The sequence below is a fragment of the Cyprinodon tularosa genome, unplaced genomic scaffold (genome assembly GCF_016077235.1).
Source record: "Cyprinodon tularosa strain WSP-4 unplaced genomic scaffold, ASM1607723v1 ctg305, whole genome shotgun sequence".
NCBI lineage: Eukaryota > Metazoa > Chordata > Actinopteri > Cyprinodontiformes > Cyprinodontidae > Cyprinodon > Cyprinodon tularosa.
Window position 1 is genome coordinate 589,664 of NW_024039014.1, and position 24,991 is coordinate 614,654.

Sequence of the window (24,991 nt, forward strand, 5' to 3'; positions counted from 1 at the left end):
TATCAGAATGGATACATAGCATTAAGGTGGCAGTGTAGCATGCCGTCTACACTGTGTAATCATTTGTCCTTGTCCACAGACAGACATTGAAAACTTAATGCAATTAGGCTGCCCCAAAATGAAAAATAAAGCCATTTAACAGAATTAGTGCAAAATAACCAAGGGCAAATAAACAAATGCTAAAGATGATTACAAAACAGGATTCAGAAATCCTACATAAAAATGTCCCTTTATCTACCGTCCTTTAAATATCCTTGGGCACGGTACGCCAAAAGAAAGTGAAAAAAAAACAAACACATTTAACATAATAAAAAAAAAAAGCTTAGCTGTATTACAAGATGTGTTGATTATTTAATTAATCAAATAAATAACTTTTTATATTTTTTCTTTGCAAACTCATTTACAAAGACTAGAGAATGTAGCCTGGAGCACAGTCGGTCTGCGTCATGTGACCGGTTCTGGATAATGGGCCCAGGTGGCTGTTGGTGTGGAGAAAAAAACAAAAACACTAGTGATAACTGTAAATGTAACATATTTAGGGGATAGGTTAGTGGATCGATGGAAGCACAGAATTACCGTTAATACATCTAGCATCTGTTACAGCTACTGGGTTTTTAAACACTGATCTGATTAACTTTGCTGTGGTATTAAAATAGAGAAAGTGTGGCCAACACCGACCCTAAAACAAGGTTGTATATATAATAATGTTTGATATCTAGAAACTTATCCTGAGGCAAATTTATTCTAAAAAACACCAAGCATCTTACCAGAGGTGCTACTGCTGCCTCGGTCAGAGCTATAGGAGCCCCCGGTGTGAGTGTCATGAGTCTGGTTGTAGGGGATGGTAGCAGGCAATGGGCTGTCGCCTCCTCTGTATCGGTCTGTTTGAGAAGGAGAATGCAGTTTGTAGTTTGTCCAGAGTTAGGTTCAGACTTGAGAAAAAAGTCATGTTTGTCTTATTAACTACTTTGAAATAAACACTAGACACTTAATGAAATAATGAGTTACAGTACACATAACAAGAGAGATGCAAGTGATTGTTCCCAGGTATAGATGTCAACACATACAACATATACATCAATACATATCACTCCATTAGTGAATAATAATAATTTGATTATAGTTTAATTTAAAGATGATTGATTTATCTTCTGTTTTTCTTTAAGAAAAGGTGATGAACCCTGAACAGCTGCCCTAATTGCAATACAAAATCCTAGACATCAAACAATAACTGGAGTGCTGGCTTAGCCCTGATTTAGATGCAAACACAGGCAAAAAGGATGATGGAGCAGTACATGAATGGCGAAGAGAAAAGCAGAAGGAAAGAGTAATGGTGCCTGTGTTCACTGAAAGGGACTCAAAGAAAGTCAAAGGATGAATAAGCATGGATCTGTGCTACAGTCATACAAAGTGAGGCTGAAACAGCCAGAGGTGGAAAGAACAGCAGGGAAAGTCAAGCGGAGGAGGATCATGGCTCGGAGATGACTTCTGCAGCCATAGCTGCTGGATATTCCGCACACTCACCCTTATTCAGTTTGTTTTGCTCCAAGATGTTGTACTGAAGCTGGGAGCCCATTTCCTGTTTCTGTTGGACTGAGGGAGGTTTCCAGCAGTGCTTCTCATTTAATTCCCCTCCACTTCCAAGTCCGCCTCCACTCCCTCCGGTCCCTCTGTCTGAGTTTATGTTGTTGCCCATGATGGCGGACTGGATGAGCTGTGTGGTGGCGTAAGGTGTCGGCTGCCCCCCTGGACCGACAAAGCGCCCGTCCTTTAGGTTTGGGCTGTTGAAGGTCTTCATTTCATTGATCTTGTTAGACAGGTCTACATCTCCATAGACTCCCGACTCTGGCACCATGAGGTTGGTCTGCTTGTTATCCATCTGGCTGTTATAATTGGCGATACAGTCGGCTGGAGAACATGAGGAGGGTATTTAAGTCAATCCTTTCCATACAGCTGATCAGCTTAGCACCTGTAAGCCATCCTAGTAAAGATTTCATACACTCTGATCTACTAAAGAGTTGAAAGACTTGTGCTTAAGCACAACACATACACATGTTTAACCTTTTAACACCACTGTCCACCCTACCTTATTCCGTTTGAAACCTTAGCTTTGTCTGTCAAAGATTTATACATTTCATAGGTGATTCTCAATAATCTAGATACTCATCAAAACACTGATTTATTTTGAGGACCATTTTTATGTTTTAACAAATATTATGCTTCTTAAACTAAATTGCTCAATTTTACAACCAAAGGTAGGTCATCTGACTTAGTTTTCCAGCACACAATCATCAATACCCTTCATAAGGAGGATATGCAAAAAAATTGTGACTATTGAACAACCTGACTGTTCAATGTTGAGTGTCCACACATATCCAAGCATGTAAATAGAAAGTTAAATGAATGGAAGGGGTCCACAACCAACTTTAATTTTGTGAAGCTAAAGGAAGTTAAAGGAAAATTCCGGTTTTTAACACTTTTAGCCCATTTTCTGTAGTGTCCAGGATGAAATCGAATGATCGACACCAAAATTTTGACAATTGGTCCTGTCTCTGCTATTTGGCTCATGCAGAATCCCCCCCTGGCTGCTTCAGAATGGCTTCCATAGAGCATGTCCGATAATGTCCTTAAAACAACCTTAAACGTTCTTTTTTTAAAATATGCTACTCACCGGGTCGTCAGCGCTGTTCAATGACGTTCCAAAAAAAGTTTCGTAAAGAAAAAACGTTCCTGTAGTGTTTTATTTAGCATTTTGTAAATCCCATTGAGTTCTGTTGGAATAGTCAATATCCCTCCGCCACCGGAAACGGAAATGGGGCCTGTTTACACAGTTGTAGTCTTTTCGCAAGGCCCAAGTGTTTCTGCTTCACTCTGTGTACTCCGACGTCGAGGTGCTAACGTCTCTGTTAAACACTTTAAAAAACTCTGAAAATGGAATACGAAAGGTGGATTCTTGAGGAGGACATATTGGATTTTGAGTTTGACGGTAGAGGATACCGTCGCCAACTAGTGGTCTGGAGTGTGCAACGCTTCAGATTCGAACGGGAAGCGGAAGTTTATAAGCGGTTGTGATGTATCGGAAAAAATAGTTCTGGGATTTACAAAATGCTAAATAAAACAAGACAGGAAAGGTTTTTCTTCACGAAACTTTTTTTGGAACGTCATTGAACAGCGCTGACGACCCGGTGAGTAGCATATTTTTAAAAAAGAACGTTTAAGGTTGTTTTAAGGACATTATCGGACATGCACTATGGAAGCCATTCTGAAGCAGCCAGGGGGGGATTCTGCATGAGCCAAATAGCAGAGACAGGACCAATTGTCAAAATTTTGGTGTTGATCATTTGATTTCATCCTGGACACTACAGAAAATGGGCTAAAAGTGTTAAAAACCGGAATTTTCCTTTAAAGGAATCAGTGCTTCAAGAGCAACACTTGAAGCCTGGACGGATCCAGGACATATCCCATAGTTTGCTAGTACTCTCCGCTCTGCTCCACCCCGTTGCCCCAGACTGTCTTGCAGCCTGTATCAGTGTGAGTGCATCACCTGTTGTCCTGTGTTCCTGTGCTCACCCTACTCTCAGTGGGGTTCTCTCTTCTGACTCTGATCATGACCTGGACTGCCTCTGCTTGCCACACTTGTTCCGTGTTACACTCAAGATTTACGGAAATACTGATTTAATTTCATTGCACAACTGTTACCTGTCCAGCCTAATACAAGTACCTTGTTAATTTTCACTAAAGCAATACTGGTTTAATGAACATGGAGTCATTGTGCTCTACTTGCCAAGCCTAAACCACATAGTGAAACTGTAGAATATTTGACGAGGAGGGTAAGAGACAGATTGCCAGCAATGCTGATGAACTGAAGGTCTCGTAATACCTGAGCAAAGCCATTATCTGATCACCTAAATGCTACAATACATTAATGTAGTAAATCATGCAATTGGGGGCCCTACACAAGTTTTTACTATGCATCACGTCCAGTACATCGAGATACTTTCCAGTAAGCTGACTGAAATGTATTGGCAATATTTTTTTTGTTTTTTATTTGCTGGTTTTTCTTCTTTATTTTTGGACATAACTGAATTATTGGTTTTTAAAATCTGCAAGTCAAATATCAATCAAAACATGTAAAATTAGCATAGGAAACTTGTTTAAATACATTCTGTTTGTAATGAATCTATATTTAGGCTTTAGGTTTTACTTTAAATTGATAAAATCCCAGAGGATAGACTTCAAAACGTTTATGTTAGCAAATGAAGTCCTTTGTCAATATGCCACATTATCTAGAACAAACTGCAACAAAACTTTAAAATGACTGAAAAGTTAAACCCTTTTAAAACCAAGTAAAAAAAATATTTTTAGGAGTTGACTTTGACTTTCCTAATGAAACCAGTACCTGAAATAGCATTAACTTAGATAGGTGATACCTGTGGTGTTGCACCTTTCCCCCTTAGTCTTACTAATGACTCATTGTGGATGTCATCTCAGTTTCTTTCCATCTGACGGTTGAAGCATCTTAACTCATTGAAAGGGAAAGCGAGACGTGTCTGTATCAAAGACATGGAACGAGGCACGCAGTAAAAGCACAGCTTCACTGACAGATCCAATTTTCCCTGGCTCATAAAATATTCAAATCCTCCAGCAGATCTGAGAACTAGCCTTGCGGTAAATACCAGAGCCTGCCATAGGTACATGCGGCTCGTGCCGTGCGCCTTACATTTCAGCTGCATAGAGCAGATCAACACTTCAAAGGCTGATGTATGAACGCGCCCCTATGGCTGAGATAAAGAGACATTAACTCTGATTGCTTTGCTCTGTCACCTAGTCAGTGATCCTCTTAATGTTCTGAGTTTAGTTTTGGCACACACACAAAGCATGCATCTAGCAAGCTCCTTTGTGTCATATAGCAGCGTGTCATGTGAGCGACTGAGGGCTTCCTTTTGCCTGTTATTCCCTGTTAAACATTGCACACTTTGTTCAACCTCAGAAGGGTGATTAGCACAAAGAAAAACTAAACTTGACTATAAAGTCTGCAAAATGAATTATTAATCCTCGCTGGGAGAGGGTGGAAGTACGTGGAAACTACTGAGCGGCTGGATGTATATTGGGTCGAACAGCTGGACAGGAGTTATGTGCTGCTATTAAAACCGTAGCCCCAAAGAGCATAATTTACAACATAAAACATTTTATTGCTGTCCAAGTTTCCACTGACAGGGTTGTTGGTCATGGCAGAAAACTATTAACATTAAGCCCTATCATCTAAGTGAAAGTTCTTGGCTGCTTTAACTACAGGTGACCGTTCTAGAAATAGTGTGGGTCAGCCCTGTGAAGTAATCTAAGCAAACCTAGCTTTTATTTTTAAGAATAGTACAGCATGAACTAAAATAGCACCCACTTTTATTCTATGGGATTTTAGCTTCTACTGTAACTTGGTCTTATTCACATTATATGTCAGGTAATTTCTAGCAAGCACTGAGGTCTTATTTTCTCTGTTTCTCATTCCTAGCTATGAAAGTGATAGTTGCTGAAGACATCAGCAGTCGGTGTATTAGAAAACACTATTTAACTATATGTATTTACATTCCAGAGAAAGTTATTGAGAGGCTGAACAGAAAATCAAAATTTACTTGGCCTCCATCTCCAAGCATTTGGAATTATATTAAGAGAATTATTGCAGAGAATCAATGCAGATAATATATTAACCACTTCATAATTTCATAACTTTCACCATATCACTAGCCTGGGTGCCATTCCGAACTTAGTCCCGCCCACAAAGTTTGAGGTCGGGAAGTTCGGTCTGGCTCTGCTCCATAGTAGCGCGAGTATTATCGCCCACTGTCAGGCGATCCAATCAAATTGTCAGGGCGGGCTTTATACGATGATGGACAGATGACCAACAGTAACGTAATCAACCACGTGACCAATGCGCGCTTGGGTGACAACAATAATGGCTGCCGCTGGAGAGTTTAGGTGAGTAGATTCCGCTATTAGGTCTGTTCTAGAAGATATCGACAGCAAATTAATTTTAAAAGAGGAACAGAGAAACGCGATCAAGGCTCATCTTATTATAGGCGTGCAACTGCACGCTTTGATTTTTGTGGACAACAACTATGCCTCGCTTAACATACGTCACGCACTCCGTTGCTCTTATTGGTTGTAGGTCTATCCAATTGAGTGCAGAGGCATTTTTTTTCCTGGTTCGTTCGAAACACGCCCCATAATCACAGCTCTATGGAGCAGTATCAGACTCATATTCTGACTAGAATTGAGTCGGACTACGTCAGGCTACCATATCACACCCTCACTTCAAAAATCTGAAACTGTTTTTTAACTTGACATATCTTAAGTTGAAGGCATTCCGGTAAAGGTCTTGGGAGAATTGGGAGCTAATGTTTTTTTAAGTTCTTAAAAAAACCGAACATTTTCAGGGGTACCCTTAGAAAGTTGTGCTTGCATATACACCAACAAATATAAATACTTTCTCAGTTAACATATTTTTTTTTTATCTCAAACTACCATTGCAATTTCTAATTAAAAGTATTCAGATTAATTGTATATTTTCATCACCCTTAGTTTTTGGTAAAAAGCATATAATCGAGATAAATAGTAGAAATGTATAAAATTAAAATATTTCACGACTATCTTGTTTGTAGATATTGGTGATCAGCCTGTTTTTCAATATAGTCCTGTTTCTCTGACTGTGACTGGCTGGATTTGCTCTCTTCATCCTATGACATGGGAGCTGGACTCTTCTGCCTTGCTGTGTGTTTCCTGGAAGGGGTTTACAGTTGCCTTTTGTATCTATGCTTCTTTTTCTATCTCTGCTTCTGTCTCCTTGAACCCCAGTCAGCCTCGGCAGATGGCCGCTCCCTCTGAGCCTGGTTCTGCTGGAGGTTTCTACCTGTTGAAAGAGAGTTTTTCCTCTCCACTGTCGCTACAAGCATGCAAATGTAAGGGGTTGCCTTCAAGTCAATTAGTCGACGCAATCGACTGATTTTCCTTAGATAGAAAACTTTGAATCAATTTGACTGTATGATCTGGTGAACTGTCAAGTGCCTTGAGATGACGTGTGTTGTGAATTGGTCCTATATAAATAAACTGAATTGATTATGATAATGATGACAATATATAGCTTGATGTGTGACAACATTTGATTCAAACTGTACAGCTTTTATTTTATTTACAAATACTAGAAACATAAAATGCTACTTTGTAATATTAGCTTTTTTCAGTATGGTATAAAATTAATGCAGGAGGTATAATACCATTATTAAGCTATAAACACCACCTGTGGGTCTACCGTCTGTCAAATTTGGGAGTTTTTTTTTTAATCTTTAACAGATAAGGTGTGAGGGAGTGCTAGTAAGCAACATCAAAGTAGTTTAGATCCTCAAGTGCATCATCTTTGCTTTACCTAAAACTTATCAGCAGCAGATACAACAGAAATGACATTGAACAAGTTTTTAGAAAATTTTATGGTTTTAACTACTTAATATGCTCATGACAATTCTGCATTGCTTATGAACAGAAGCATCTTAATTCATTGTTTTAATTAAATAAGGCATCAAATTAAAAAGTCCAAATGCCTATGTTCCACTCTTTTATTATGTTTGTCAGTATTTCTGTTGATCTTTCTTACAGAATATTTGAGTATTATTGCATAAGGGGCTAATTTAATAGAATTTTTCTGTTTCCTTTAAAAAACTAATAACAATTAATGTGGATATATGCTGCAATTGTTTTGAATCATGCATATGAGCCTATCAAGACAGAAATGATTCTGCATCAGCATCCTGTTTGTTAAAAGCATAGTTAAACTAAATAAAGTTGCCAAGGCACCTTACTTTAGGGCGGAGGGATAACTAAGGAAATGAGATTTAACCTAAAACTATCCCCTGCTTTCTGCTGATCCTCCCTCCATCATTCCGTCTTTTCCTGCTTCTGGACACTATCTGCAGACCAGCTCTGACCTCCTCGCCTGCTGCACATTTCTTTAACAACTGAGCACTTAGAGGAAATTACATTACCCGCAATAACAACTGTATGGAAATCAGCAGAGCAATTTGATTAGCAACAGAGTAGAGCTATAAGCCCTGCTCAGTATACTCCCTTTATTTCCTGCCTAAAACAGCTCTACCCCAACCTCAGATATATCAAACACACAAAGCACAGGCTCACTGCTCTCCTGGTTTTATTTCTTGTGGAAACCTACAGAAAGCAGAGATGCACACACCAACTCTCTAGGGAGCTAACCCAGATATCAGATTGTACTTCCCTTTTTCACTGCAGATTCCCCCAGCTCTCACATTTCTTATCACCATAACTATTTCGTCAATGACTGCACCATCTCCTTTGAGAGAATTGTTTATTTTTGTCGCTCCCTGCATATATCCGGCCTGATACTGACATACCTGGTCGGCTGTATGTTGCCAGGTTGCTGTCGCTGTTGCCGTTGCCTGCAGTGCAGCAGTTGATGCTGCAGTCATTGTGCTTGGAGCAGGAATTGGGCCACGTGTCGGCCAGCCAGGGTTGAGTGGCAGAGTCACCCATGTTTAGCAAACCAGGCCTGTAAAAGAAAACCAAATGTTAAACAATAGTGACAGAGTAAGCCTACACCACAATGACATTCATCTGAATGAACTGAAGTACCCACAGAAACAGAAGATTATGGTGGAGTTTATTTATCCAGCTGAGAAGTGGAAACTAAAAAATCCGGCTTTAGTAGTTTTTGCCTTTTGGCCAAACACACACTGAGGGAACACATTAGGGGAAAAAAAACACAAGCCCAGCTAAATAGATTGTGTGTGCTTGACTTGCCCAGAGCCGACAACATTTCTCTGAGCCCCCGTGAGTATTAGCGATCCGCTTGGATTAGACAGCCAGATAAAACTCACTCCCAATGTTGCGAAATGCACATCCTGAGCAGTCAGTGAACCACAAATACACCCTGAATAGATTCCATGGTGTCACATAATATCTCTTTCATTCCAATAGTTTTTTGTTTTGTTATTTTTAGTTGAGCAGAAGACAAAGGAAGAAAAAATATTTTTCTTCATTGTCTTTATCTCTTTATCAAACATTTGAAACAATAAAGATCAATCTTTGCAAATTAGGAAATCAATAGACCAGTCTTTTTTATCAATGTGACACATTTTAGGACATTTTCATGTAAGTTTAGTTATAGCTTAAAGCCAGTAAATCCCCCAAATAAGTTTGATCAGTGAATCAGAATATTACATAAGAACAATCATGAGAAGAATATTTAATACAGGATGAAGGATGAACCATGGAAGATCTTTCCTAACTGAGCACAACTTTCAGGTAGTGCTGTACCCACTGATATTAATGTGGAGTTAAGCAGAAGGAAATGTGTGGTTAAAAAAAGTTTTATAAATAAAGCCTTGGGAAAATTTAGAAGCAAAGCTAGTTAGAGAGTTTTGCTATTTTTTTTCCTTTCATATCCCTGTGTTATTACTTGTATCAATGTGAAAATATATTAATCCTTTACGATAAATATATATTTTTAATTGGTGCTATGTCATTTACTAAATTTCTGAGAAACTTAGTTTTACTAAATTAAATTTCAAAAAATGGTTTTAATACAGACTTATTTATGGCCATGTGGAATGTAACTGTTGTCCTAGATACATATACATGAGGTGGCTTTTGAAGTTTAGACTTTATCAGTAGTCCTTGTCTTTTACATTTTCCCCAACGTTTTAAATGGGCTTTATTTCTCTGTTTTAACTTGTTTTTGTTTTGACTTTTTTCTTATAGGCAATGTTTCATTAATATGCTTGATATAAGATTCTGACCAGCCAGCACCTTTAGCATAAACCTTTGGCTGCTTACCATCGATGTGGAGGGTGTTACAACATATATGCTGAATCATTAGGAAGCCAGTGTTCTTTTCCATAATTGCTTACACCATAATTTACCATTTCAAGCTAAAAAATAATTGTTCATTTATAACTAGGCAGGACTGTTATTTTTTGAGTTTTTAAACCTCAATAATAGAAACTGAATTAACAGAATGTATTCCTTCAAAGACAGCCTCTGAAATATATATATTTTTAAGGTATGTTGAACGTTTTTAATTACTTTTAGAAAGAAATACATTTTTTTAAATAGACCTGTGCAACATCTGTTAACTTGACTGTACTGTGCAACCTGACCTTTAGTAAAATGGTTAGTCTAAAAAAAAAAAAGCAACATATTGTGTTTCTATTGATAAATAACTTACCATACAATGCAAACAAGACAAGAGGGTCCACCTCAGCAGGGCCATCTATTGTTTTAGTGTTCAAATTGGTGCAGAAAGATTCCCACTCTAAATATCCAAGCCCTGAATTAGCATTGAATTGCATTTCCTCACTCTAAACGACTCATTTCTTGGATTCATTTTTGGTAATGAACACATTTGTCTTTTACAGCCAAATACAATCTCACAATAGCTCCTCAATCACCCCAGCAGCTCTATGTTGAATATCGAACAACCATTGTTGTGTTGCAGAGCTGACATAGCCTCACTGCATACAGGATTCAATCATACAACTGGGTAATGTAATGAATATAGATTTACTGTTGATGGCTTCAAGCTAACTATTCATTAACACATGAACAATACACACATTTATGGCAAAATATTAAGTAGACTCTGTACTCTGAGCAGAAATCGGGTAATAATTGAATGCATATTTTTTCTCCTTTGTCTATGTTTGCAAGCTATATGGCGATATGCAAAAGGCCATCTAGCGGATGTGCAAATGAGTTTTGGTGGATTTAATTCTGATGGGACTCACTGTTTATGCTTATTACCCCATTTCACTGTATAGGAAGCTGTGCTTTGCAGCAAGTGCATGCCTATCCATGAATGTTTAATATTGAAGCTGTGGCACAGCCTTGTGGTTGGATGTGGCCCTTCACTATATGTGATAGGGATGGGCTTCTGGCAGGCTGCATGTGTCTTTGTTCCTTGGGTAATACAACACACTTAGTGCACCTACATGCATCTCCTGCCTTGAGGAACTTAAGCAAAGGCTCAGATCCCCCCCTAGTGGCTGTGAAACATAGTACAAATGCCCTACCCTTATCTTACATTCACAAATGTTTTTTTTGTTTTTATTATTAATAAAGCATTTTTTATTCAAATATACTTATGGTCAAGAATGTTTATACAGTTTTGTTGTAGTTAATGAATAGAAACAATCTAAATAAAACCTTACCTTCCAGCAGTGCTGACGCCTTCCCCACCCCTCTGGTATGCCACTAAAAAAAGAGAAAGTAACAGTTTCAGGTTTCCTTTCATGTACACAAGGCTGCATAAGAAAAGGAAATAACCAATTTTTATACAGCTCATGTATATATCTTTTGTATTGTAAGTGGTGGATAATGTCAAGTGATAGAAATAATATATAGTTTCCTTTTGTCATTTACAAATATAAAAAATGTAAAGGGTGGGATGCATTTGAAATCAGTCTCATAAGTCAGTTCATTACAGAATAAAACGTTTCTGCAGTCACAGCTGCAGGTCTTCTGGGGTTTGTTTCTATTAACTGTAAAAAGACAGGTTTTTTGTTTTTTTTTTGTGCCTATTTTTTGCAATTCAGTTTAAAGTCCGATTGGATGGAGATTACCTGTAAGCATCAATTTTCAAGTCTTGCTACAGATCCTGAGGTGGATTTATATCCGGACTTTGGATATGTCTTAAACAAAATTTTATGTTCGGGCTAAAATGTTAGCACTGTTTTCTGGTTAGAGGGTCAACCTTTGACCCTGTCTTTTAGAGTTTTTTTTTTTTTTTTTTTTTTAAGCAGGTGTTTAGGCATCATTGCCATGCATTTAGCCCCATCCATCTTTTCATCTACTCTGAACAGCTTTCCTGCATGACAAAAGAATCCCTAAATCATGATGCTGCCAGTCCTACATATTATATTGGGTATTATGTGTTCACATTTACATGAGGTGTTTGTTTCTTCAGACATAATCAATCAACAATTAAAAGTATTTGCTCTCATTTTGTTGCCATAACAAATGTTTCATAAGATGCATAACCTAAAATCCGCACGTGACAGGCTGTGAAACAAAGGATAAAAACAAGGTTACCATGTAAAGTCTAAGCTTCACAGTGATGCAAAATCATTTGTGTTCAGATAGATAGAGATACGTGAGGCATTCACTTTATCTGTACCAATTAATCGTTATATCCGGAGAAGGAAGTGATACGAGGCAAGCATACTTAAAGCAGAAAAAAAATGTGTTACAGTACTAGTAATAGAGTCAGTAAAGCCACAGATAAACTAGTAGTTTCCTACTTATCAATATAGAATTGATTTATTAATTCCTTATCCTTAAATTATTTTCTGAGAGATTTTCAGAATATAATCTCCACAAAACGATAACATGATAAAAATATCACAGGATCATACCTTGTGAAAAAACAAAGAAAACATACACTGTAATTTAAAACAACTTGATTAAAAAAGCATATAAGGAATCCTATAAAATACACATAAATCAAATAAGACTACCTACAGCTCCTTGCTCAGTCAGTTCATGCTTCTTAGGTTCTGTCCCACTAAATATTGTAAAGAAGGAGTTCTGTTTGTTTTACTTCAGGAACAGTGCTTTTGTGATCAATATTTGAATATCTGCAGCTCCTACAGAGTTACCATGGGTAACCTGACTGCCTCTCTCATTAGCGTTCGACAATGGCTTCTTAATTCTGGCATATTTCGTTTAGGCAGGCCAGATATATTGGTGTGTAACACTCTTTCTGCTTTTGAATGATATATTAAACAATATGTTGTGAAGTTTAAAAAACTTGGGATAGTGTTGAATAGTGACTAGTCTGTTGACTCCTCCTGTGTTACATCTATATATTCATTTCAAACAAGTGCTGGAGAGATAATAATAGCATACGGCTAGAAGTGGCTAACTACAAATACATGCCACACTTTTCAGATTATATTTCTCAGAAATATTTTGTTATCTGTCTCCCATATCAGAATTTTTTAAAGAACGCTCTGATAAAATACATTAAAGTTTAATGTTTTACAATTAAAATCATATATATATATATATATATATATATATATATATATATATATATATATATATATATACACTATATTGCCAAAAGTATTTGCTCACCTGCCTTGACTCACATATGAGCTTAAGTGACATCCCGTTCCTAATCCATAGGGTTCAATATGACGTCGGTCCACCCTTTGCAGCTAGAACAGCTTCAACTCTTCTGGGAAGGCTGTCCACAAGGTTTAGGAGTGTGTTTATGGGAATTTTTGACCATTCTTCCAGAAGCGCATTTGTGAGGTCGCACACTGATGTTGGACGAGAAGGCCTGGCTCTCAGTCTCCGCTCTAATTCATCCCAAAGGTGTTCTATCGGGTTGAGGTCAGGACTCTGTGCAGGCCAGTCAAGTTCATCCACACCAGACTCTGTCATCCATGTCTTTATGGACCTTGCTTTGTGCACTGGTGCACAGTCATGTTGGAAGAGGAAGGGGCCAGCTCCAAACTGTTCCCACAAAGTTGGGAGCATGGAATTGTCCAAAATGTCTTGGTATGCTGAAGCATTCAGAGTTCCTTTCACTGGAACTAAGGGGCCAAGCCCAGCTCCTGAAAAACAACCTCACACCATAATCCCCCCTCCACCAAACTTTACACTTGGCACAATGCAGTCAGACAAGTACCGTTCTCCTGGCAACCGCCAAACCCAGACCCGTCCATCAGATTGCCAGATGGAGAAGCGCGATTCGTCACTCCAGAGAACGCGTCTCCACTGCTCTAGAGTCCAGTGGCGGCGTGCTTTACACCACCGCATCCGACGCTTTGCATTGCACTTGGTGATGTATGGCTTGGATGCAGCTGCTCGACCATGGAAACCCATTCCATGAAGCTCTCTGCGCACTGTTCTTGAGCTAATCTGAAGGCCACATGAAGTTTGGAGGTCTGTAGTGATTGACTCTGCAGAAAGTTGGCGACCTCTTCGCACTATGCGCGTCAGCATCCGCTGACCCCGCTCCGTCAGTTTACGTGGCCTACCACTTCGTGGCTGAGTTGCTGTCGTTCCCAAACACTTCCATTTTCTTATAATACAGCTGACAGTTGACTGTGGAATATTTAGGAGCGAGGAAATTTCACGACTGGATTTGTTGCACAGGTGGCATCCTATCACAGTTCCACGCTGGAATTCACTGAGCTCCTGAGAGCGACCCATTCTTTCACAAATGTTTGTAAAAACAGTCTGCATGCCTAGGTGCTTGAATTTATACACCTGTGGCCATGGAAGTGATTGGAACACCTGATTCCAATAATTTGGATGGGTGAGCAAATACTTTTGGCAATATAGTGTATATATATATATATATATATATATATATATATATATATATATATATATATATATATATATATATATATATATATATATATATATTTTGAAATGCCCGCAAAGTCATTGATGATGGAATGTAGAAATGTTTGAATTGTTTCAGCTGTCTGAGTGGCAATGGGAGGAGGATGTAGTATAAGAGGCTTATGGCGAACAAATATGTGTAGCCTTTTACTGCTCCAGCTCAGGTTCTACGACTTTAAAGCTCTGCACGCTGGAAGTTTAACACTTTTAAGGGTTTCTGAGCTGCCAGCGTGTGAAAGGGAGATAAACCTCCAACTTTAATTACAATCTCTACCCTCAGAGGAGAGGGGGTACAAAAGGATGAGCATGTGCTTGGCTTTGTTCTTTCCCTTTCTTTTTTTTTTTTTAAACTGACAGTGTACTTTTTTATTTTCTTTTTTTTTTATCCAAAGGAGGTAAAATTGTCTGGTTGCAGGTTAAAATCAGCATAATACTTTGCACAGTCCTGTTTTTCTAAAACTGTAAAACCGTGTTACTTGTGTGAGGAATGAATCTGACCCCAAAGAGTTTCAAACAAATACAGGAACAAGCCTGCAGCTGCAAAGGGATTCTGCGTGATTGCAACCCTCAAGGCAGATAAAAAAATGACAAATGCAGGAGTAGCTACAGATAGTAAAGTATGCACAGACAAGATCAACAATTGCACATAGTCTCTTTACTCTCCATCTATTGCTTACTGTTGTGTCCTTGTGGCCAAGATTCCTTTTCCTTCCAAAGGAGTTTAGTGAGTCAGAAAACCACAAACACAAACTCATTTAGAAGGATAGCTTTTCTTTTTATCTGCTTCACGCCAAGTCACTTTGATTCACAGATAACCTCCTTAAGTCCACTGCCTGTCTAAACGGTGCATCAGTACTGTGTCCTTCTCTAAAATCCCATCTAGTGTTGCAAGCAGCCCCTTTGATCAAGTTACTACTGGTTTAATAGCCTCTTAGTGGAGTCTTGATCTCTGGCTCAGAGTTCTGACAAAACCGAAATACTGAGCAGAACTTTTGTTTCTAACAATCTCTGAAAATTATTGGTTTATTTTATTGTCTGTGTTGAGTGCTGATTTTATTCAGTAATTTCTTCTTTATAGATTCTACTTAAAAATTTCAGACATTGTCACATATTTTAGTCATTTGCTTACCTGTCGGTGTGAATGTAAAAGATGGAACTGTCAAAAAAAAGATGAAAAAATGTTAGTGTGTTTGAGCTTTAAACAGTATTTTTTCCACATTATTAAGTAACCTCTTACAGCTAATCTGAGACAGTTTTCAAACCTGAACTACAGACTTACAAGTCTGATCCATTAAGTAGACGTTCTTAATCAACCAGCTGCTGGTTTTAATCAACACCTACAGTAATAATTAGAGATGCACCAATCCACGGGCCAATTTCCCCTTGACTGGCTCTGGTCAATGATCTCCAAATAGTGATTAAAATGTGTATTTAATTATTCTTTTTATATTTAAAGAAGTAAATAATTAAACCGATTTAGGTACTAAAACTAATAGTATGGTGAAAGTCAAACTAAGGTTAGGGACCAATTCTTCGATCCATAAATGGGAATGATCTTGTTGGATTCAAAAGCTGTAACCCCTACGTGTTTACAAATCTTTGAATGAAAAGTTTAAAATGCAAGCAATAACATCTATTTAACAGTTTTTGTGTAAATTCAACAATACCTTGAAATAGCATTTTGTTTTGTTTTTTTGTTTAACCAAAAAAAGGACTCTCATACTTGCCTAAAATTAAGAATAAATAAAATCTGAAAAAATGGATGTCATTTTTGTTTTACTGATCAAACACAGAGCAAACAATAACGCTGTAAGTACTGAAGGTGGATGTAATATTTCACTGTTACCCAGTACACATTACCTAATTTAAAATATCCAACAGGAACAATGCTTTTCTTTTCCTGTGATGTGTTCATTTAACTGATTATCTGTTCAAAGAAACATCCTCCAAGCACAATAATCTTATCATGTTTAAATCTCTCCTTCTGATTCTTAAGCAAGTCTAAATATATCGGCTGTCAGTTGGCTTTTATCTCTTTGATGAATGTCTTTGATGAGGAGACATCGCCTAAACTTAAAACCTCTGAAAAATGCAAACGTGACCAAAATATATAAAATCAGGTCTCCATTGAGAACATGGGCTGGATCATCACAAGATGATGTGAGGTATGATTGTACGTATTTATTTGTTAATTTTGCACATATAAACATATTCACACATCAGCACCATAAGGTTTTTAAATTGAACCTTGAACAGCTTACTGAATGGACAAAAGTAGCAGTAAAGTGCTAAAAGGCTAAGGTAGAAGGATTCAGTGTATGTGTTTTTATTAACAGTTAGTTGCTTAAAATTATGTAAAAGGAAAACAGAAAAGGGAAAAAAAAAGCTACTTTAAAGAAAACAATTTTCCACAACGTCTTGAGACATGTTTCCCATTTAATCCATGGTGGGTGAAAGAAAAGAAAATTTAGACCTGAAGCAGCCAACCGGAAGCCTATATGGAGAACAACTTCAATTTGCTTGGTTTTCTCTTTTCAATCTCTTGCAGCATGATGAGCTTGGAAATGTTGACAGATTGTAAAAAATCTCCGAGTTAAGATGTTTATTGGCTAAGGAAGAGGCACAGAATAATGTTTAGAATTACAAATAGCAACTATAGCAAGCACTAATATTCAGATGCGAAAGTGTGTGAACTTTTATTCAAATGTTTATTTTCTAATAGATTATAATTAGCTAAATTTCTAAATAAAGCTTGTTGTGTATTTTATTTTCTATTCACTAATTTCAACAGCCGCATATCTATCAAATGAAAAATGAAAGATGCTGATAACTCCTCAATGGACATCTCATAATATATTAATAAAACACCATTTTATACCTACTGCTCTCTCTCACACACAGTGTGACATTTTCTTTTCTCTCGATATTTATAATTATTTATAATTTAAGGAAGCAAGGCTTCCTTTAATATATGTAAATAGAGTTATATACAGTTCAATCCTCACCAGCACTTATAGTGTATATCCAGTAGTAAACAGCCAAAATAGGAACTGGAATTCAATAGCTTTATTTAAATCATAGCTCAGAAATTGATCATGCCATTTTATGCATCTATGCCTTGCGTGTTACAAGTAACACCAGCCACACATGCACACACACATCCCAATTCAACCTTTTCCCCCCAAACTGCCAATTGTTGATTCATGTGGTTGCAATTATCCTCTTTGAAAACATTCTTGGTTACCCATTCTAACAAAGACTGTGGTCTTTTGTGGTCTAGTAGCACGAGGAGACAAGAGGGAAGGAGGAGGATGAGAAGGAGAGCATGCATGCCTACTGTTCCTTGAAGAGTTCAGTTTTTTTACCCTTCTTATCCAAGTTAGCATCAACATACAGAATCAGAGTGACAAAAGGTAACCTTAATCTGCATGTCATTCTTCTTTCATGCTTGACCGCAAGTCATTGCTGCATCCTGTAATCTTAGACATCAGTAAAGGCAAGACAGCTCTAGCCGTTACACCCCACACAGGTATCTGTACATGTGCATAAAAGTTCACGAAATCTTAGCTGAGCTGTATCTTGCTTGACATTTTTCATCAGCCGTGGCAGCAGCAGACTAAGGACATGGATGGTCTTTGTTTTCTACGTGGCAGCCTCAGATTAAAAGCTAAATCAGTCATTTGTTTGTGCATCAAGGTTGAAGGGTGGATCTCCTCTAACACTTGTGCACAGCACTAAAACCGAGCCAAGGACCAGGGATGGAAAAGGTAGTGCTCACAGCTGCACAGCCTAAGGCCACACATTAAGCCAGCTCAAACATAATTGAGACTAAGATAGAAAGGCTAATGACTGTCTTTGTATCTTAACCACTGTGGGCAGGGGCCAGGCATGTCATGAACTCTGTCACTTTGACTTCAAGTAATACCTAGACATATACAAGCAAACCACTGTGTCTTCGGTTGTCTTTTCTAGATTTCACATGAATCCAAAATACATTTGGATCACTTTGGTCTCTCAAGAAGATAAGCAGAAAAATAGATAAATCCACCTCCTCCATGTTTGAAGGCCTCTCCCTTAAAGGACAGGGAAATTGAAGGCATGTGAAAATGTCAGTATGTCCTTGATAAAGAGAGTTTAGAGCAAAATACTATTTCCTAACACAGTCAGATGGGAGTTGTTAGAAAAAGAGGGGAGTTTTTTTGGAGCTGGAAAAACACTTGACTGAAAACACACTTCACACTCTTGCAGAATGAGCATGACAGAATCATGAAAAGACATCTTCATGCTGTAGTCTCAGCGGGACTTCAAGTTGCTTCCTAAAGAGAGTCTTTTAGAGTGTGCTCTGCAAATAAAGCTTTTTATGAGAAAAGATATGAGAGATTGGCAGCTTTTGGATAAAACATAAAAATAACTATATAAAGATTTAGTAAATATTGCATTATCCCTGACATATTCGGACCCTTAACCAAAGGTTTTAGTTTTGCACTGTTTTCCTTGTGCACTTACCTTTGCGTATGCCTGCATAGCTGCTGGAGAGGCCATTCCTTTTTTTTCTATGCCTGTATAACCAGATACTGAAGACCATAAGGATGATCCAGCATGCTGCTCCAATTCCCGCGATAAAGGCCGGCTGTTTGACCACATCTGAGATCTGCTGGGAGAGAGGGTTCTCCTGGTTCATGGTCTCAGCCATTCGTCCAGATGAATCTAAAGAAATGGTAGCATCAAAGAGGTGTATGCAGGGTTTAGAATGACTTAAAGTGTACATTTTGAACGTGACATTATTATTTGTCTGTTTTATTTTATGTTAAAAAAAAACTGAGATTTATTATGTAGGGAAAGTCTTAAAAACAAATGTATGAAAAAGTGGAGATGCATTGAGGGATAAAAACATTATTCGTAGACTGTTCTGGTCAGAAAGGTCCAGGATGAACATGTAACAAAGCTCATTGAATCTGCTCTGATCAGCTCTGATAATAAAGCGTATCTTTTAGGTGTCAATAACAGGTTTTGCTATTGACATTTCTTTATGTCAAACGACATTTATATCTCCTACAGTTACAATAATAATAAATCTAACATGGCAAAGCATGAACATTTGGTGTCTATTCTAAAATTGTTGAGATGCAACAGCCAACATTACTGTCCTAAATGTTGAGTCGAGGAGGGTTCACTGTGTGAGGGGAAGTCATACTGTCCTAGTTTGCATCCATAATTGACTTGGGAATTCTGACAGGAATTCAGAGCTCACCAATCAGCCTAACATCCAATATTGATGCACGTAGAATGTAGTGAAAGTTGCTGATTCAAACTATTGGTACTAATGATTTGCATCTTCTACTCATACTGATGATGACTTTTATTTCAAATTATAAGCTATACAACATTCGGGGCTTCAATAACTATCTGCACAATAAATAGAAAGTGCCTAAGTTTGGCACGCTCAACTTAGGTGTACTGCTTTTTTTCAGCTTTAAACTCTGTCTTGATCTGAAAAGCAATTAAATGAAAAAAAATAAAATAAAAATAGACACTCAAAATGTGTCCATAGGTAACCAGCAAACAGCTTTCTGTGCTTAAAATATGAATCAATTTCCAGATTTGTCCAAAATTGGCAGGTATGAGAGACAACAATCACACACAAACATGAACAATATGCAGAGAAAATAATAAAGCTACAGACTTATATCAAGTGTGGATCCAGTGGACCGGAACATCCTGGGTGTAACATAAGCATTTTGGGGGGAGTTAACAATGGGTGCTACTCTTTTTTTTTGTCCTGGTTTACAGCTTCACAGAGAATGAGCCAAGGCCAAAGACTGAGTTTTTCTAAAAAAATACGATTTTATTAAACGAAACAGAAAACCAGTCATCCAGATCAAAACATCATGCAAGTGTTAAAGAGATACAGTAAGTGTTTGTAGGTATTCTCTACAAAATGTTAACATAGGGCTGTGGTCCATTCAGACTCGGGGAGGATTGCCTCGCTTCATCTCAATGGGAATACATACTGAATTTGAATCTTTGTCAATGTTAATCATGATCAGAATGAAAACTTGTACATCGAGTTTAAAATAAAAATTATAATAATAAAAAAAATATTGAACTTATTTGATCTTACATTGAAGAAATTTACCTCTGCATTAAACCCATCCCCTTGGTGAGCAGTGGGCGCTTGGGGAGCAATCTGGGATTAAGGGTCTTGCTTAGAGAGCCAGAGTAGATTTCTGTGGGAGTGGGTTTCAAACTCACAACCTCAGAATGCCAAGCTCTACGCTCTAAATACTAGGCTTCCACTCCCGCCCTTCTAGGCCGCCACTCCCTCACTAAATGAGATTTTCTTTAAAAATTATTAAGTCTTGGTCTTGAAAAAGATCTGAATAAGCCTAACTTTGCTGGCAGTTCAAAGCTTTTCAAAAACCAAGATTGAAGATAATTAATGACAATACTCAATGTATTGTGATAAAAGAGGTTATTTTTTCATTCTGGCAGGTAAGGAAAACAAAAAACAGCTATGAGTATAATCCAAAAGGCTTTCATTGAAGATCTAAGCCAACTAAGGCAGGTGAATAGAGCCTGTGGAGGCATTGCTTCAGTCTGACAAACTCAGTTAGAAAAAAACACATATGAGACATTTACATGTACACTAAGCAATGGTGTTTTTCCTAAACAGATAAACAGATCCAGAAAGATCACACCCAAACACACACACACAAACCGGAATAATTAGCAAACAGAGGCACAACTGTGAAAAACTGAGGCACGAATGCCTTGAAGCTGTGAAACGCGTCAGTACAGCTGCTTACAACAACCTGCTTCTTCTTGATCTATTTTTCTCATCAGTATCTGTTTCTTCCCCATGTCTGAGATTTGAAAGACTTCTCTGACTCGCCCCTTTCTTTGACATTTCGATTTTTTTCTTCGTGTTCTCGTTACTTCATCATCCTTTTGTTTTTCAGAGTGAAGTCTGAAGCCAAAGCCTGTCAAAGAATCTCTGAAAGTCCAATGAATGCCAGCGCCTTGCCTTCACCACACCATATCTCTCTGTTTGTCTCAGTCGCTGAGTCTATGTCTCTGTTTGGCTGCCTGGCTTCTCAATTTGTGACTGTGTCTGTCTGAAGGAACAGAGCATGCCAATGTGACTAAGCAGCCCACAAGGGATTGTTCAGGTATCCAGGCTTAGGATGATGCGTGCAAGCTTGAGAGTGTGACAAATGCGTTTGGGTGAAGCGCCGGTCCCTGAGGCCCATTGTTCCACTCCAGTGTTGGAACATGGCAACAATCACCACAGGAACTCTTCAAGTGAGATAAATGGTATCCGTCACAGGGAATGCTTCTTCATTCCCATCCCGACCCACTCAATCACATTTTAAAACCAGATGGAGACATTTTTTGCTCTTCTCTCTCTCTCGCACACTCTCTCATGCTAATATTTGTTTTGTTTTTTCTTAGTCATTAGTTCAAAAAATAAATGGGACAAATTTTTGCTCAAAATATTTGGTTTATGTGGAAAAAAAACAATGCTTTGAGATGGAATGTATTTCTTTGCATTAGTGACATTGTTATCTGGGAAGGGGCAAAAACATCTTTGAATACAGAATAGAACAGAGAAGGGCGTGGCCCTCAGCTCTGCAGCTTTGTAGGAATTCAATGCTCCAGCTAGCTACGTTAAACTGTTTTACACAACACACATCCAAAAATACCTTGTTATTCAAACCTCTCTTTTGATAGTCTGTGTAGCAGCAATCAACTAAAGCATAGTTTTCAGGCATAACTGATAATAAAAAAGCATGTTGAAGCTTGAACATAACTAGCCCCACTTACATAGAAGTCTGTTTAGCTGACAAAAGGTCATGATGATAAAAGCTCTATTTAAGGCAGTTAATGTTATGATTCTTATGTGATAGAACTGTATTCACTTTCAAGGAGTGTAATATCATTTGTATTTAAGACCATTAAAACAAGTAGCCTTACTTGTTCTAAGCTTTATAACTGATATTGTCTGCTCAGCCTAAAATAAGTTAAATATTTGTTTTTTTAGAAAATTTTTTCTTATTTTTCCATTTCCAGTGCTCTTAAATTTAGGGTACGTAACCTTTGTGCCTTCTTACATACAGATATATTTATGTGTGTGTCTATCCGTTCTATCTGGATATTATTTAAATGGAAGTGTTTGAAGTAGAAGTTTCCAAACTTTCAGCTTCTAAACCACAAAATGTTAAATTAGTTGAGTATAAGCACATTTTAAAAAAATCTAATAACCAAGTGTGTAATTACTGTTTTCAGTGATGCTTTTTATATTTTAAACAGAAATGTTTATTGTTCAGTTTATGTCTGTAGTGGCACGGAAGACCACAGATAGTTGATCAAGGGCTATAATTGAGGTCACGACCCCCAACTGAGGGAAATACTATTCTAAAGAATGTAGATCCTCAACTTAACCTTCAGATTTCCATTAGACTAAAAAATCAAGGATGTTCCATAACAGAAAAAAGATGAAAGCTGGACAGAATAAAACAGAGCAACTATTCTGGTTCTGTTCAAGCTTTTCTCTTTTCTGCACCTTCCTTCTTAAACACCTTATAGATACAGACAATAACTGAAATGGAGTCTTCTTACTGCACTAATGCATATACAAAAATATTTGGTTATCTCTACTTACCAAACTGAAAGAAAGTAGTTTCACTCTTCACCCCAGGACCGGCACTGGTGCTGGCTGCTACCTCAACGCTGTATCGGATCCCAGGTATCAAACTGGGAATCATTACCGACAATGTTGACCCATCAACCGTTTTGTTAATGTGATACTTGCTCTCATTCCCCAAGCACCAAATCTGCCATAACAGAGAAAAACAATAATTCAAACCGCTGCACTTTAATAAACTTTAGTGAGAGCATTTTGTTTGAATGTTGCCATGATGTAGGCATACAATATGTATAGAATTACATCCAAAAGGCTGGAACACATCAACAGGTAGCCATAACATATCTAGGAGTAGCCTTAGAGCAATGAAAAACAAATGGGGGGCCATAACCCAATTTTGACAAAGGCCAAAAGGTGCTGCTCAAAACATTGAAGACTGGTCAAAACCAGAAGTCAAAATTTACCTCAGCGTGAGACCTAAAGACCTCCACCGTTCCAGCCTAACTTTTTGCTTTCTGTACCCCTCACCACCTTAGACTACTTTATAATGATATAGCCTACTTACATACTGTAGTATGTATAGTATTGTCTAATCATTAGTCAGTTGTGTATAATGGAAGCACATAGATTCAGAACATCCCAAGTATATATTCCTAGTGATTTTAAATTTAGGTTACATTTTATAACTTTGAATTGAGAGGGGGAAAAAAGTCATACATTGAGGTCTAGAGCAGGGAAGTGTATTTTAACTGCTTTGAAGGGCAGTTCTGAACAAATTGGTTAACAAATTAACAAAGAATTGAAAACTTTTGGAAATTTAAGGATGGAAAATAACCTCATAAATATTGCCCATTTGAAGTGTGAGATGTATTATTTTAAGGACAAATACAGACAAATTCTTACAAAATTTCACCTTGAATGGGCTCTATGCACAGCTCCACTACTTCTTGAATTTAAAGCAGCTCCTTTGTTTCCTGTCTTTCATGATTGGATGCACTGATTAATCCAGGTGTGTATGACCTAAGTAACTGGCCAGACACACCTGGATTAATCAGTTCGTCCAGTAATGAAAGACAGGAAACAAAGGAGCTGCTTTAAATTCAGGAAGTAGTGGAGCTGTGCATAGAGCCCATTGCAACAAACTGTGAGACTTTACAAGTGCCACAAGATGGCACTGTTTTGCAATCATTGCTTCTAACTCCCCAGAGTTTAATTTCTTACATTTCTTTTCTCTGAACCTCTTTCACCACACAAAGACTTGACACTGATGGGTGCACCCAAATACACCTCCAGCAGGAATTACATTACCTTTCCCTGTCTGTATTATATCCTTTTCTTTTGTCTGCTCAGTCTGCAGCCATGTTTGCATCTCTATTGTGTTTCAGCAGAACAACTCCCCTTTGCTCAGGCCTGATATATGCTTTCTGTATGTATTTTGTCAGCATGAGAGTGGGGGTGGAGGGGTGGGGATTACCTTGTACTCCTGTAGCACCCCGTTCTGTTCCTCTTCAGGAGGGGGTTGCCAGGAGACGACAACGGCGGTCCCATTGCCCTCACTCTCTGTCACTGTTACCTTACGAGGCGGTGCGCTGGGGGCTTTTGGGGAAAAAAAAAGAAAAAAAAAACACATTTGTAAGTCTTTTCAACACATGCTGTCTTACTCCCACATCCAATTTAGTTCTCTGGATTTACCTCTAAATAGGACTGAGGCGGATGTGAGAACAAATGACTAATCAGAAAAATGAGAATACTTTCATCTTAAAAGACATGTTTTTGCAAGTAAATAAACCCTAATAAATGTTTACACAAAACAAGCAGTGGGTAATTATGGTAGACTGGATTGCGGTTATGAATAAAAAGAAAAAAACTGTGCTTCAACTGTACTCCAATAAAATGATACATTTAAAT

At 37.9% G+C, this 24,991-nt stretch overlaps 1 protein-coding gene across 3 annotated transcripts in view; it reads right to left on the reverse strand.

Annotated features, from left to right (window-relative positions):
• robo1 (roundabout, axon guidance receptor, homolog 1 (Drosophila)) overlaps nt 1–24,991 on the reverse strand; it is a 169,924-nt gene that overhangs the window by 11,730 nt on the left and 133,203 nt on the right. For 2 of the 3 annotated variants that reach the window (XM_038291999.1, XM_038291997.1), the window contains 8 exons: nt 24,558–24,679; nt 23,102–23,273; nt 18,946–19,146; nt 15,569–15,595; nt 11,229–11,271; nt 8,415–8,569; nt 1,525–1,908; nt 768–881 (listed from right to left, as the gene is read on the reverse strand). In XM_038291999.1, the coding sequence (XP_038147927.1) occupies nt 768–881; nt 1,525–1,908; nt 8,415–8,569; nt 11,229–11,271; nt 15,569–15,595; nt 18,946–19,146; nt 23,102–23,273; nt 24,558–24,679 (1,218 nt within the window). The remainder of the gene's footprint in view (nt 1–767; nt 882–1,524; nt 1,909–8,414; nt 8,570–11,228; nt 11,272–15,568; nt 15,596–18,945; nt 19,147–23,101; nt 23,274–24,557; nt 24,680–24,991) is intronic. The other variant, XM_038292000.1, reaches the window with a different exon arrangement.